Source organism: Chionomys nivalis, chromosome 19 (assembly GCF_950005125.1).
Source record: "Chionomys nivalis chromosome 19, mChiNiv1.1, whole genome shotgun sequence".
NCBI lineage: Eukaryota > Metazoa > Chordata > Mammalia > Rodentia > Cricetidae > Chionomys > Chionomys nivalis.
In genome coordinates this window covers 20,971,921-20,987,162 of record NC_080104.1, presented here as the reverse complement: position 1 = coordinate 20,987,162, position 15,242 = coordinate 20,971,921, and the positions used below count along the sequence as shown (strand labels likewise).

The 15,242-nt window shown below is 38.0% G+C and overlaps 1 protein-coding gene across 30 annotated transcripts in view; it reads left to right on the top strand.

Moving 5' to 3' along the window:
- The window catches only part of Rims1 (regulating synaptic membrane exocytosis 1), a 454,154-nt gene that overhangs the window by 78,086 nt on the left and 360,826 nt on the right, over nt 1–15,242 (top strand). For 25 of the 30 annotated variants that reach the window (XM_057794787.1, XM_057794786.1, XM_057794785.1 and 22 more), the window contains exon 2: nt 28–108. The exons of the other annotated variants lie outside the window; for them this stretch is intronic. In XM_057794787.1, coding sequence (XP_057650770.1) covers nt 28–108 — 81 coding nt within the window. The remainder of the gene's footprint in view (nt 1–27; nt 109–15,242) is intronic. 30 annotated transcript variants of the gene reach the window in all.

Genomic DNA, 15,242 nt, shown 5'->3' with positions numbered 1-15,242 from the left:
CATTGTGCTGTCTATCATGCGCCCCAGGTGTGTTGTCAGGGACATGGCGAAGCCTGCTGCCTGCAAAACACCAAGGAATGCTGAAAGCCAGCCCCCTCAACCACCACTGTAAGTATGGCATTGGTTTTATTGACTGAAAATGTCACCCCTTACTAAGATCACTGGCTACAGATTTATTAATGACTTTGCATGTGGGAGTAGATACACTAGTGTCTCTGGTATGTGTATAATAGAAAGACTACTGCTGTTCAATTAGATGAAATTATCTGTAAACAGAAGCTCTGGAGTAAGTATCCTTGTTAAATGATGTTTCTAATATATTGCAGGAAGTAGACTAATTAGAAGAGAGGGAAATGTATCAGCAACTCTGAGTTTTGTTTCCAGTTATTATTATTATTATTGGTTTTGGAATGCATATGGCCTGATGTTAGAATGCCAGGAAGTGTGGAATCAAGGTATAGGTAGGGTGCCAAGTAAGGACTGGAGTGTGTTAGAGAAGAAATGAACAGTAGTCTACCACCCAACCCTCACACTATAATGTTTAAGGGTAATGGACACTCTTCAGAGACACGCTTGTCTCCCTAGTTTCAGCTTTATTATTGCATTCTTAGGTGTGGGTAGAAATGATGATTAAATGTGAGCAACAAATGGTAACATCAAGGGTGGGAGAAGAAATCGAATATGTAAAGTTTTAGTTTACCATACAGAGTTTGAGGAGTTTTTAAAAATATGTTAGAATTCTGCAGAGTAACACGATGCACTCAATCATCAGAATATAAGTATTCTCCTAGTGAGAATAGATGAAAATGTCCTTAAAATGCATGATCAGCAGCAACTTCCTTAGCAGAAGCATTTACAGTGAACCAGATACTACTGGGAAATGTCTCCTTCCAATGTTTATGACAAAATCCTTTGAAGAAATGTCTTTTCAAATCATTTTTAAATATCTCTTCAGCTATCGTAGAAATATTTTTTAATGCAAAGTCAAAATTAACTGAAGTAGTAAAAAGTCTCGGAGGAGAAAATTAAATTCTTCTATTTCTTTGGAAAGTTTTTATTAGCAATGACGAAAATTAAACAAAACCAATGTTTCCTTAGAGCAATAAAAATCTTTTCTAGGCATTGCATATGCCATCATACTCCGCAAGCTCTTTATGTTTTACTAATCAAAACTCACAGTAACAAGTGGATTTTGTGTGTCTGTCTATTTGATATCATCTCTACTCTCAATTTTTTCCTTTAGTTTGGCCATTGAAATGCTTATGTTTGGTATGTTATGTACAAGAACAAATAGTTGTAAGTATTGAACTTTAGGATATTAACATTTTACAGAAAAATTTAGGACACTTAGTGTATGTGTTAAGGATTTTTATCTTGATAATAGACTTGAATATCAATTTCTGCATATTCAGTGTTTTACAAGAAGTAAAATAGTTTTGATTTAACCATAGTAAAAATGATTTATAATTACTTTGATAAAAGTAAAAATTCATCAATACAATAAATGATTATTCCATGTACTTACTTTATACATAAATATTAGTGTATATTATATAGTATTTTATTACATACATTCATATGAGAATATCATTGTTTTTCAGGCTTGTCTGAAAATGCTAGCTTTAAGCTCTCTTCCTGCCTCATTTCCACAGTAGAGAGACAGGCATGTGTCACCATGTATGAACTTTTTAAAAAAATGAAATAAATCCTCTTACTGTAAAGAGCTTTTTCTTATGATTAGTCATGATAATTCCCAGAAAATTTCTCATCTTCTCTATCTTATTTTTCAAAACTAAAAGTTGATGTAAAATGTTTAGCTCCACACACTAAAATAGCCTCATTTTATTTTATGTGTGTGAATTCAGGTGTACAGGTTCCTATTTGTACATGTGTGTGCAGGTGTGTATAGATATTTAAGTGCATAAATGCTTAGATCGGAGTATGATATCAGGTGTCTTTTGCTAATGATCTCTACCTTACATTTTTTCTCTCTCTGTGATGTGTGTGTGGGTTTTTGTGTGTGTGTGTGTGTGTGTGTGCGTGGACGTGTATGTGTGCATGGACATGTGTGCGTGTATGCGCACAGATGTCTGTGTGCATATGTGTGTGCGTATGTATGTGTGAGTGCACAGAAACCAGGAAAGATCCTGGTGAGTCCTGCTCTATTCTCAGCTCTGTCTCCTTGAGACCAGGTCCCTCACGAAGCAAGGTGCTAGGCTGGTAAGAAGTGAGTCCGAGTCACCCTCCTTACTCTTTGTCCTGTAGTGCTGGAGTTACATGGCCTTGCCAGGCATTTTCATGTAGGTGCTAGGAATCTGAACCCTCCCCAGCCCATCTCCACCTTCCTTTGTTTGAGTCATGGTTTCTCATTGGCTGGCGGTCATTGTCTGGACAACAAACTCAGAGGACCCTCCTGCTTTGTCTACCATCACTGGGGTGTCAGAAGCATCCAGCTGAATCTATTTGATGTAGGAGATAGGGATCAGCCTCATATCCTCATGCTCATGAAGTAACCACTTGATCCAATAAAATGTCTACATATTGCCTCATTTTATTTATTTTAGCACAGGGGATTGAACCCCAGCTCTGCACATATATTAGGCAACCACTATATTACAGAGCTTCCTCCTGGCCTGCACAATGCCATTTTAACTGGCTTCACTCTTTCCAAAGTTCATGCTCTTCTGGATGTTAGACACAAAGTAATAAATGTTGTCCTGTCCAATTAAGACTTAGACTTTTTTGTATTACTGAGACAGGGATTAAGTACCTCTAGCTGTCTTGAAGTTCACTGGGTAGACCAGGTTGGTCTCAAACACGCAGTGATCTGTTTGCTCCTGTATCCCGTGGCATCTCCCCCGCCAGTGCTGAGATTAAAAGTGTGATACTAAGCTAGAAGATGATTACATCATTGCTTTTAGTTATCACTCTTTTTGAAGTCATTAAATTTGCTAATACAGCTATAGTTGTGCAAGTCAGTCGTAACTTGAGTTAAACCTAGTAAAATGGTGCCAGTAATGTCCCTGGCTTTATTGGACATGAAGCAACAGTTGTGGACTCCTTGTATCCTTCTTCCTAGTGATGTATTTACATTGTAGTTCTCTGATTGAGAAAGTAGACTTCTCTTCAGGTGAATGGAAGAATTCAAAGGCCATGTTTCTTATTTATTATCTTTTAATAAAGGGTCATATTTGTGGATTAAATCCTCTGTGGAAAGGACAAAAACAAGTTATAAGAAGGACAGAATTTAGCTATAGATGAGTTGAAAATAGTGAAGTCATGCTGTTAGTGGGTAAAATGGGCAAATATCAGTGACCAGATTTGTTGTAAAAGTTTGAATGGAATAGAATAGAAAATTATAAGGTACATCTTAGATGAAGATTTGAAGACACACTTTATTATTCAAGATAAATGAGTCGAGATATAAATTTTAATTTTCATTGTATTAAGTTATGAAGCTTTCCTTAATAGAGTTTAATTAGATTACCATAATCAGATATATATATACATATATATATATATATATACATATATATATATATATATATATATATATATATATATATATATATGAAATTTCTATTGGTAGCAGTGGGGAAAATTAAGTATGAATGTGACATATACTGAACGAACGTCAAATCATTCAGCAACCTTTTGTAATAGTTCAAGGAGAGATGCAGAGGCCTTAGAGGAGAAGTTCAGAACCTGAGTCATTTCACAGCTAGAATCTAGTACATGTGGACAGTACTTTCTGGTCAATTAAATGTATTTGTAAGGAAATAATTTAGTGGACCTACCCTGTTCACGCTTGAGTGATAGACACAATGACCAAGAAATGAAATTTAAGACATAAACCAAATCTAGGATAGATGCGCAGTACAGAGTTGAGTATAGACTGTGATTTTGTGGTACGTGTGAATTATCCAATATTATAAATTTAACATACACTCCCACCAGCAATGCAGGAGTGTTCCCTTTACCCCACATCCTCACCAACATAAGTTATCATCAATGTTTTTGATCTTGGCCATTCTTACAGGTGTAAGATGGAATCTCAAAGTTGTTTTGATCTGCATTTCCCTGATGGCTAAGGATGTCGAACATTTCCTTAAGTGTCTTTCAGCCAGTTTAGATTCCTCTGTTGAGAGTTCTCTGTTTAGGTCTGTGCTTTATTATTTTTTATTGGATTATTTCTGATTATTTCTTCTTTTGATGACCAATTTCTTAAGTTTTTTTTTTTTTTTTGTATATTTTGGAGAGATCAGATCTCTGTCTGATGTGGGGATTGGGGAAGATCATTTTATATTCTGTAGGCTGTTGTACTGTTTGTTGACCATGTCCTTTGCTTTACAGAAACTTTTCGGTTTCAGGAGTTCCCATCTATTAATTGTTTCTCTCAGTGTTTGTGCTACTGGGCTATATTTAGGAAGTGGTCTCCTGTGCCAGTGTGTTCAGTTGTACTTCGCACTTTCTCTTCTATGAGGTTCGGTGTGGCTGGCTTTATGTTGAGGTCTTTGATCCATTTGGACTTGAGTTTTGTGTGTGGTGATAGAGTGCAAGCTGGTACAGCCCCTTTGGATATCAGTATGGCAATTTCATAGAAAATTAGGAAACAGTCTTCCTCAAGACCTAGGGGTGGAGCTAGAAAGCATCATATTGAGTGAGGTAGCCCAGATGCAGAAAGACAATTATCATATGTACTCACTCATAAATGAATTTTAGACATAAAGCAAAGAAAACCAGCCTACAAATCACGATCACAGAGAACCTAGACAACAATGAGGATCCTAAGAGAGACATACATGGATCTAATCTACATGGGAAGTAGAAAAAGACTATCCTTTACTTAGCCTGGTTATTTTTCAAATCAAGCTAATTTCTACACAGGCTGCCATATACACAATGGGGCTGATAGAAGACTGCTATGAAATTAGCCCCATCAGAAGTCTGTGTAGGCTTGTACACATGTAGGGTTTTCAGGACATCTTCTTAAGAACATTTTTTTCTTTTGTCCACGGAAAATTATTGTTTTGTGTAAAGTTGCATGAGGAGAATGGGAGGCTGCTTGAGACAAAGCTTGGGCATCAGATTCAAAAGTGACCTGTGTATGTGTGCTCCCTGTTGGATAAATGAAGTACAAGGGGAAGAGAAGATGCTCTACAAAGTAACAGAGGCATTTGGGCTCAAATGTTCTCTACAGAGAGACTGAGATAGAGAGAGATGATGACACCGAGAGACAGCAATAGAAAGGGACAGAGAAAGAGAGGGATGGAGAGCTCAGGCAGACAAGCCCTCTATCTTAAGGGTCACCAATACAAGAAATACCCAGAACCATTAAGAGATGGCCCATTGCTATCAACAAGGCAAAGTACTAACCAGCTCATGGCAACTCCTAACACTTTTATAGAACCAAAGAATTAATATACAAGAAATTAAATAGGTTATCTTCTGCTACGCATGCAAAAGGAAAGAGAGCCAGGGCTATTATTCACAGGGTGGCATCAGATAAAAGGGGCTCATAGAGACTTTGTGAATAGGCATAGAATGCTGTGCATTGGTCTGCAAATCACAAAAAAAAGGGAAGACTACGAAAGCCACACATTTTTTTTTTTAAGTTCTGTCACTTTCTAATTATAACTATGAATTGGAAATGTCAGTGTTCCTCGTATTCTTTATTTTCAAGTTACTGGCTGTTCTGATTTCATTCTAAATGACAAAAAAATATATAATTTTCTACTTGGATCTCTTATTGCTTCTAATATCAATAGAAATTTTGTATTGATCCCTACTGCACATGGTACAAGAACTATGGCACTTATTATCCCACATTGTCTATGAAAAATGCCTATGATTTTGACAAAAATCTTTGACTAAAAATAATGCATGAAAAATATGTCCCGAAAAATGCATTCATTTGTGCTAGAATATACGGCTAGAAAATTTTCTGCTTATAACAGACAAATAAAACAAATATCGGTTTAAAGTAGAAATACTTTATCTTGTATAAATTATTAAATACTTATTTTCCTAGGAGTATTTAAACAATGACAGAATTATTAAATCTTCTGTCTCAATAGAGCAACATGGTGGGAAAAAACACAAAATGAAACTGTTTAAAATGGAAAAAATCTAATACTTTCTTTTTTATCTAATTTTTCTATCCACACATATTTTGTTAATCTGCGAGAATGAAGTTTAACACTAAATTACTGAAGTAACACAAATAAGATTCCTAAAACATTTAGTTCCACGTGTGTTCTACATTTGTGTGGATGTTTACAATTTTATGAGGAAATACATCAATGGAATTGTGACTCAGAGAACACAAGGCACTCTAGAAGGCACACGGTGACTGGAAATCCCCTTCCCAGGTCCTGCTTAATCTTTAAGATCAATTTGATGCAAACTAGAGTTGTCTGGGAAGAGTGAGCTTCAGTGGAAGAATTACTCCATCAGAATGGCCTGTGACAGACCAAAGAACTGTCTTGACTGGAGATTTATAGGGGACAGTGAGTGGTGTGGACCCTGGGAAGGTAGTCATAGTGTATGTAAGAAGAGCAGACGAAATCGGGTGTGGTGGCACACACTTTTATTCCCAGCACTTGGGAAGCAGAGGCAGGCAGATCTCTGTGAGTTGAGGCCAGCCTGCTCTACCAAGTGAGCCCCAGGACAGACAAGGCTGCTTTACAGAGAAGAGAGGAGGAGGAGGTGGTGGCAGCGGCAGCGGTGAACATGAACCAGTAAGCATCCTTTCTCCATAGTTTCTGCCTCCAGGTTCCTGCCCCTGAGTTTCTGCTTAGACTTCAAATAATAATGATAGATAAGGAATGAAGTATTAAGTCAAGTAAAGCCATTCCTCTTCAAGTAGTTTTTGGTCATGGAGTTTACCACATCAGCAGAAAAGCCACCTGGAACACACTTTCATTGTTTGAAGAGTTTCTTGACTAAATTGAACTTGCTTCACCTTATCTCTCTCGCCACAACTCCACGATAGTGTCCCCAGGACTACTTTACTTTCTGCCAGCCTATTTGTGACTTACACTGTGTGATGATTCTTCCTTCTGTGACTAGCTTCTCAGTGAATACTTTCCACAGACTCAAAGGCCTCCGAGGCCTCACTATAAGGCCTGCTTGTCTAATCCACTGCTGCCCTTGCTTTTATATGTCTTGCTTCAACTTCTTAAACAGATACTGTACACACAAGAACTCTGGAGAGAGTGTTGTGCATGCCTTTTTCTCTGCCTGGAATTCCTTTCCCCTGATTCTTCACAAGGTTGACTTTTAGTTTCCAAGTGTCTCTCCAAATGCCCACCACCTTTTAGAATCTTCTGTGAGCCACCTCTCTAAATAACCACTCAGCATTGCCTTTTATGCCTCTGCTCACTCAGTTGTGGTTCAGATTCGCTCCCACACTCCACGCTCTGCAATGACCTCGCTAATGTGTAGATGCTGACATTATCTATGCAATCTGTGCAGACAGGTATTCTCTGAGAGGAGGATGAAGAGGCCAATGCATTGCAGAGGAAGTGGTGAATTGCTTATCCTACTGCACACGCTGCTGCCAGCTGAAGACACCCACTTCCCTTCCTCTCAATGACTCTTTTGCCTGAAAGCTGATTTAACATGATTTAGCTGAAGGGGTGGACCACATCTGTGTCGAGATAAAAAAAAAATCAAAAGTGTTTGGGAAAAGACTGAGCAGAAAATTTGAATAACTTCAGGGGCAGAAAAGATGACACAGCTCAGAAGGGACAGAGGAATGAAAGCTCTAAAAATAGGGAGCAGTGAACTTCCAGTACTAAAATGGTCGTTCTGAGATACTGGAAAGAGTCACTGTACTTACGAAGGGAAAATGTCTATAGATTAGCAACGTGCCAGTGGCTTAGCCATTCTTCTCTGTGATCCATTACTATAGCAAGGCTTAGCTCTGAGCAACTGACCACATAAACTAAAGGTCATGTGAGATATGCAGAGCTTTAAGACACAGTGATAAGGATGCCTGTCTACACTTTGGGAGACATTAGGTTTTAGTTACAGAGCTATAACGATGATGTTAGGTCTATGATTTTAAGTGCATAACCATAAAACACACACACACACACAAGTATGGGAATAATGCCCGGTGTTATATTTTTAGTGTTTGAGGTTGACTATTTTAAAAGTGGGTTAAATATATACTTCTGTAATTGAAACTACATGATGGAATTGGTTCTGGACCCATATATGTTGGTCCTCAGAAGTTTCTGTGTTATGATTAAGTCTTCACCAAATTTGCTTTTGCTGAAAAAAGCCATGCCCTTGAAATCTGAAAAAGTGAGCCTATTAAAAGAAAACGGCGATGGCAGCCTTCTCGTCACCTCAAGGCTGACTCATCTAAGGCACTGGAGAAAGGGAAAGACGTGTGTGGCACACACGCCTGTATCAAAGTCCTCATGCTAGTGGTACCTAGAGAGATAAGTGGAGTATACAGATTACCCGTGCTCTCAAGGTGATTTCTAGAAAAGAGTAACAGAGAGAACAAAGAATGGCCACAGGAAATTCTGAGACCACATAAATGGATTCCCTAGGAGAGGGACACTTGGTCACAGATCATACATTTAGGATAAGAAGAATCCCATGAAAGTCTTGACTACCAGCCCTATAGCTCCATCCGGCCAGGAAAAAACTTTCAGTCACTTCTAAGAGCAACCTCAAGACAAAGGTAGAAAAAACATAGCACTTAGTCATGGGCTCTAGCAGCGAGAACATGTTCAAAATTACCCCAGTATTGTTTGATGCTTTAAGAAGCTAGTCTCTTTCCCAAAAAAACCACTAACCCAAATTTTCCTAACTACCTAACTCAGAGTTCTATCACAGGCTCTTTAAACCCATCCCTTGTCAAAATAAAACAAAAGGGAATCGACCAGTGCTTCTCAAGCTTCCTAGCGTTGCAGCCCTTTAATATAACATCTCATGTTGTGGGGATCCCCAATCATAAAATTAGTCCATTGCTACTTCGTAACTCTAATGCTGCTACTGTTATGGATCGTAATATAAATAACTTATATGTAGGCTATCTGATATGCCATCCCCCTCCAAAAGTGGTAGACACGCCCAGGTTGAAAAGCACTGGAATAAATCATTTCTTTTCTTAAACAGATTTCTAGACTAGCAGTTACCAAGAGGAATGATAGTTTGTTGGATTATGCAATTTTTTCCTCTTCTCCAGTTTGAAAAGAAACCCTTTAAACAAGAATTCCATCTTAATTCTACATACATACCTTATACCCAAGGAACAGTGGATATACAACTTAATTTGTTGAATTCCACTAATACTTTGATATATTTGCTGCTTTGACTAAATGTTAACTCATGTTGCATTCTTAAAACATGATTGAGTGACATTTCCATAATATATTAGATGAATAGTTTACAAAGCTATCAAAATATAAAGCATGCTGATACGTGTCTCTACAGGTCTTGAATAAGAGAACAATAGACATAGAGCACTCTGCTCCTGCTGATCCACCACACAGACACTAACTTTCTTGAACACATTTTGCTCTCAGGGTAGTGTACTGGAAATTTCCTCTTCATATACCATCTTCTGCTTCTAGCTTCTCATTTCCTTCTCAAACCCTAATAAATACAGAATGTCTGTCTGCTTATTATGGAAAACTGTTACGTTGATGCTATCAGTCACTTGTATGGTTTTGTTTGTTTTGTGAATTAATGAAAAATCTTTGATTTAAATTAAAAGAATATATATTTTATTTATTTTTAAAGTTTTGACTTTTAACCAAGGGTAGTGGTGTATGCCTTTAATTCCACATTTGGAAGGTATAAACAGGCAGATCTCTGAGTTTGAGGCTAGTCTTGTCTACATAGTGAGTTCCAGCACAGTCAGAGATACATAGTGAGACCCTGTCTTTAAAATATATAGTAATGTTGATGATGATGTTGATAAATGATGAAAATCTAGATTTATGTGTATGAATGTTTTGCCTACGTGTATGTATTTGAACCAAGTGCATGCATGCTACCCTCAAAAGTCAGAAGAAGGTGTTGGAAAGCATTCCCTGGAACTGAAGTTATGCATGGCTATGAAATACCTTGTGAGTTCTGGGAACCAAACCTGGGTCTTTTGCAGAATCGGTAAATGCTTTAGGATCCTATATATTATCACTTCAATAGGAAGATTGTTATCTAGATAATAGAAAGAAAATTAATGTCAATCGGTTTAAATTTTGTCAATGAAATTAAATGAATATCTATTAAAATGTTGAGTTTTATGTTTGTAAATCCCTATATAATATTCACCTGTTCTTCTAAAGTAACAGTAGACAATCTTTACTAGTTTATAATCTCATTCATTTATCAAGATTTTACCCAGATCTTAAGTCTTCCCATACTGGCATAGTTTGGAAATAATATTTAACCAACTCAAAACAGTGTAGGTTTTGCTTTTCATCTCCATATATTCGTTATTGAAAGTACTGAAGTAGACATCATAGGGACAGTATTGAAAGGAATGACTCTTATGCTGTTGTATATCAAATTCTCCTTCCTATGCATACATAGAGAGTCTAGGAAATGGGCAATAGGGAATTTTTCTCAAATGATTTGGGCATGCCTTCTTGATGCAGAGAAATTTATATTTATTATGATTAATTGAGATGTATGATAATTCCTTGAGTAAAAATTAATATGAGCACCACTGAACTGGACTTTATTTTTAAAACTCTTGGGCAGAGGCTGCAAAAAGTGAAATTAATATTGGCGATATTATTATTATTAGAAAGTAATTGAGCCTCAGGGCCCAAACTGGTTGCTCTGTGAATCACTGCTAAATCCGCTGTGCCTCTACAGAGTCATTTATGAAAATGTGAATGGTCTGCCTGTGCCAAGAAAATAGATGTTTGCTGTACAAAAACAGGAAGCTTATGGCCAAAGGAGAATCTGTACTCCCTGGCTGGTACTGAACTGGCCTTGGGAAGAAAGTGAGAAGGAAAAGGAAAAGATCATCTTAGGGCTATAGGCAAGTGTGCAGAACATCATTATTTGTTTAGTGAAAAAGCATGATGATCAATAGACAAATGCATTCACCTATTATGCATGCAATAAGTACATTGCAAATATATCTGAACTCTGCATTAAATATAGATACTATTATACAGATACATTTAATTGAGATCATTGCTTAAATAAATGCAAGAGATAGAATGCCAAAGCAGATCTTTTAGGTCTTATTTAGCTTCCGGTAACGTTAATTCCCTTTGTTTTCCAATAGCCTGTATATGTAGGATGTATTTCGATATTCATTAATTTTTATTCACACATTATTAGGAATACAAAGGAAGAGCTGTATCTTACACTGAGAGACAAATAGAGAGACCATATAAGCACATCACAGTAAGGCTAGGAAACAGCCTATGGGTTTTCAAGAAAGCATAGAAATAGAGCATCCATTCTAAAACTGTAGATCAAGGAAATTTTCTAGGTCCAAGAACAGGTGGTATTTTGCTTCATATATTCTATTAGATATACTGTTTGAATTTTTTTCTCTAATTATATGAAATATAAATTTTGAACACAACCTATATTCTAGAACTATAAATTACAGAATGAGGAGATGAAGCCTCCTAAAATAATAAAAAATATTTGCTTTGCCTTCAAGTAATTTATCATCATATTGTACAAGCTTAAAAATGGTTCAATGGAAAAAATGGGTGGCTAAGTATATGACTAAGTAGTTAGATAAGGTAGAAATTGTGTTTTGTATTATAATAAAAATATCATGTCATAATATAAACACAAACTTTACTTTAATAATGAGTCATAATCACATAGAAAGGAAAAATGGTGGAACCCTTGGCTGAGAAAGTAATCTGAGCACAAAATCTGAAGTGTGAATGAAGCCACCAGGCAAATGCATCCTGGGTTCATGGTCTTGCTTACAAACCTGCCGAAGTTGGTTGGGACCAGTTCATGAACGTCCTTAAAGTCTAGCCTCTAGAAATTGGTTCCATTCAGAAGGAGGACATGAAAGTGTGTGAACATGGAGCTATCCCCCTGAAAGGTCTGCCTCTGGATGATGAATCTGTAGGAAGTATACATAATGGATGAAGAAAGGGTATTCCTGGAGAGAAAGGGGCCAATTAGTAGATGATTGAAATAGACCAGACTCGGTTATTAATAGGAAGGATAATGACAGTGGTTACAGAGGCGATGGATGAGCAAGATCTGAAAGGAGAAAGTGCAGGCCTTGGTGACAAGGGAATGCCGCCATGAAGAAAGTAGAGAAGGCTCAGGGCTTTTTATGAGGACAGGACTTGGTTATCCTGGGAAAGACACTGAAAAACAAGGCGGTATAGGAAGTCTTCAGAGAATTGTCTTTTTTTTTAAAGAGATCCTCTAGGGAAGAAGAAGATGGCATCGTGGTGGGAGGAGGGCAGAACACACCTTAGCGGGCACAGCATCACACCAGCTGAAGGTGTGAATTAGGATGGTAGCAAGTGAGCATCCAGTCTTAGCCCGGGGCTATTGACTTGTACATGAAACTCTCGCAAACATTATCAAGTGCCACCACTGTCTCTGTGTTCCATATGAGGAAACTGAGGCCCAGAGCTGTGATTTGCCTGCTTGTGTGCATCCGCCCTCTAGTGGCGAGGGTAGAATTTGAATTCAGGCAGGCTCATTCCAGAGCCTGTGCTCATACTTCAAACGTATCCCTACAGGTGATTCACTTAAACTTTTCCAAGTGAGGAGCCACAGATGGCTTCTGACTCCTTAGTCCAGGGATAGGAAATAACCAAGGTTAAAAAAGTGGTCTCTATTTAAAGGGCCATTCTTTTTTAAAGTAGTATTAGTTATTTGTGGGTTTTGCATTTCCTACAAGTTTTGGTTATATTCACCCTCCTCCGACGTATCTTTCCAGACCTACTCCTCTTCCCTACTCATCAGCTTTGTGTTTAAAAACAAAACAAAAGGAAAGCTTTCAAGAGTAATTTATTCTACCCAAATATCCCTGCATATGGTCTCTCATCCATGGATGTCAGCTTTAAATCTTTAGTTTCATTTGTTTCATTTGGAATGCCCATAGAGGTCAGAAAGTTCCTAAGGGGCTGTGGTGAAGAACTGTAAAGGAAACAGAGTTGCAATGCCTTGGCCTGGGGCAAATGGGAATAATGGAATAAGAAGGGTTAACACGGGATGGGGAGTAAAGGGTAGGATAGAGAATGGAATATTGGAAGAGATAGATTGCAGTAAAGACATTTTGAAAAGAATATATGAAAACCTATTAGTGTAGAATCTTCATATATGTACACTATACACTGTAGAGAATGTACATCTATCTATCTATACACACACACACACACATATAAATTAAAGTGGTCCTACCCTATAGCACAACACTAATGTATTACTAAATAATAACCAGTAACTCTACTAACTAAAAAGCCCAATGCCAGCAATCGGTTCTTTCGGCGTTGTTGACCACTGCGTTCCCGTAAGCCCCCAAGCATTACAGGCTATTGCCTTGGTTACCTTTGTTACCCTCTAGAATGTGTTGGTAAGATCCCATTGCAAAGGACCCCACATACTAAAGCCATAGATGAAATATATGAAACTTGATGGAACCAAGCTGGTTCATCCCTACTGGTTAGCTTAAATAGTTCTGGAAGGTGCTATGCTGAGGAGCATAGTAATTGTCAGTCACACTCAGAAGTGAACCCTGCTAGCTGCAGTGGTGACTGGCCTGGAAGGTCATTCCAACAGATACAAAACTTTATTCTTACGTTCTCACACAGTGTAGAGTCAGTGAGGAAGCCCCTCTCTCCACAACTTTCAGCCCAAGGAATAGTGAATTCATAGAAGATGTGCCAACTGAGAGATGGAAGTATATTAAAGGTTTTGACTGTGGACACATTATCTGGGACTTTTAATGAAGTAAGCAGGCATTTATTTCCTTTTTTTCTAGCCGACAGGGGTATTACTCTTTAATCCTGAGATACTTACTCCAGTTATTTGGTAAAATCTAGTGTACCACCCTGCAACATCTTTATCTCTAAGAGAATTTTCTGGAAAAATAACTCATGTGCCCACTTGTATCTTGTTCCCTACTTGCAATACTTTTATGAATAATTTGCATTGTGTGGAAGTTTTTGGTCTACTCTACTACGAGTATAATATATGCTGCACCATTGAGGTTGGCACAGATAGTTTTTCAAAATTTGACCCATGATGTGATTAATGGGTGCCAATTTACAAATGATTATAAGATAGATTCTTTTATTTCCTACATTAATAACAGCAAACAGAGACTAGGAGGGTAGAGAGGGGAATGAAAGGAGGGCAGAGAGGAGAAGGAAAGCTTCTTTCCTTTTTTCCTTTGATTTTTTTTTTTTTAAAAAACAAAACCCTGCCTACCCATTCAGTGAGGAAGAACTGTTTTTACCATCTGTTATCTGTGAAGTGTTGGAAACCTTCAAATACACATAGGAGGGCTTGAAGAAAGTAATGTGGGGGGGGGGCTAGAGGGAAGGAGTGATATAATTATATTTAATTAAAATTAAAAATGTATGGAAAGGATTTTGACTTCTTTGGGAGCGCTCAAGCAATCCTCCCATTTCTGAGAATATTTCAGACTTAGAAAAAGTTTGACTTGAATTCTCTCTCTCTCTCTCTCTCTCTCTCTCTCTCTCTCTCTCGTTTCTCTCTGTGTGTGCGTGCATGCATGTGAGTGTGTGTGTGTGTGTGTGTGAGAGAGAGAGAGAGAGAGAGAGAGAGAGAGAGAGAGAGAGAGAGAGAATGAGAGAGAGAATGAGAGAAAGGAGAGAGTTGTGCGTTATGGAGAACAGATAAGCTTTGTGCACTCAGGATTAGAGAGCATTTGTTCGTTTTCAGCCCAGTGAGAGCTCCCATGCACCACCCTGCTCCAGACAAACCCTGCCTCATCTATCAGTGTGCAGAAACACCTGATTTGATCTGCACAGAACTGAACCCAGTATCCCTTAGCACATCACACCCTACAAACGCGAGCTCAGTCACACATGCATCCTTCTGCACCTTCTGTCTCCCATTTGTGACATTTCCCTTCTCTAGTCACTCAGACAGAAAAACCCCTGAGTCATTTCCAACCTCTCACTCCCTTAAATCAGTCGCTATGTCCTGTCAGTTCTAATTCTGAATAGTCACTCACATCTGTGCCTTCTGTCGGTTCTCCCTGGCATTCCCTTTTCCACACCGCATTTCTTCTTCAC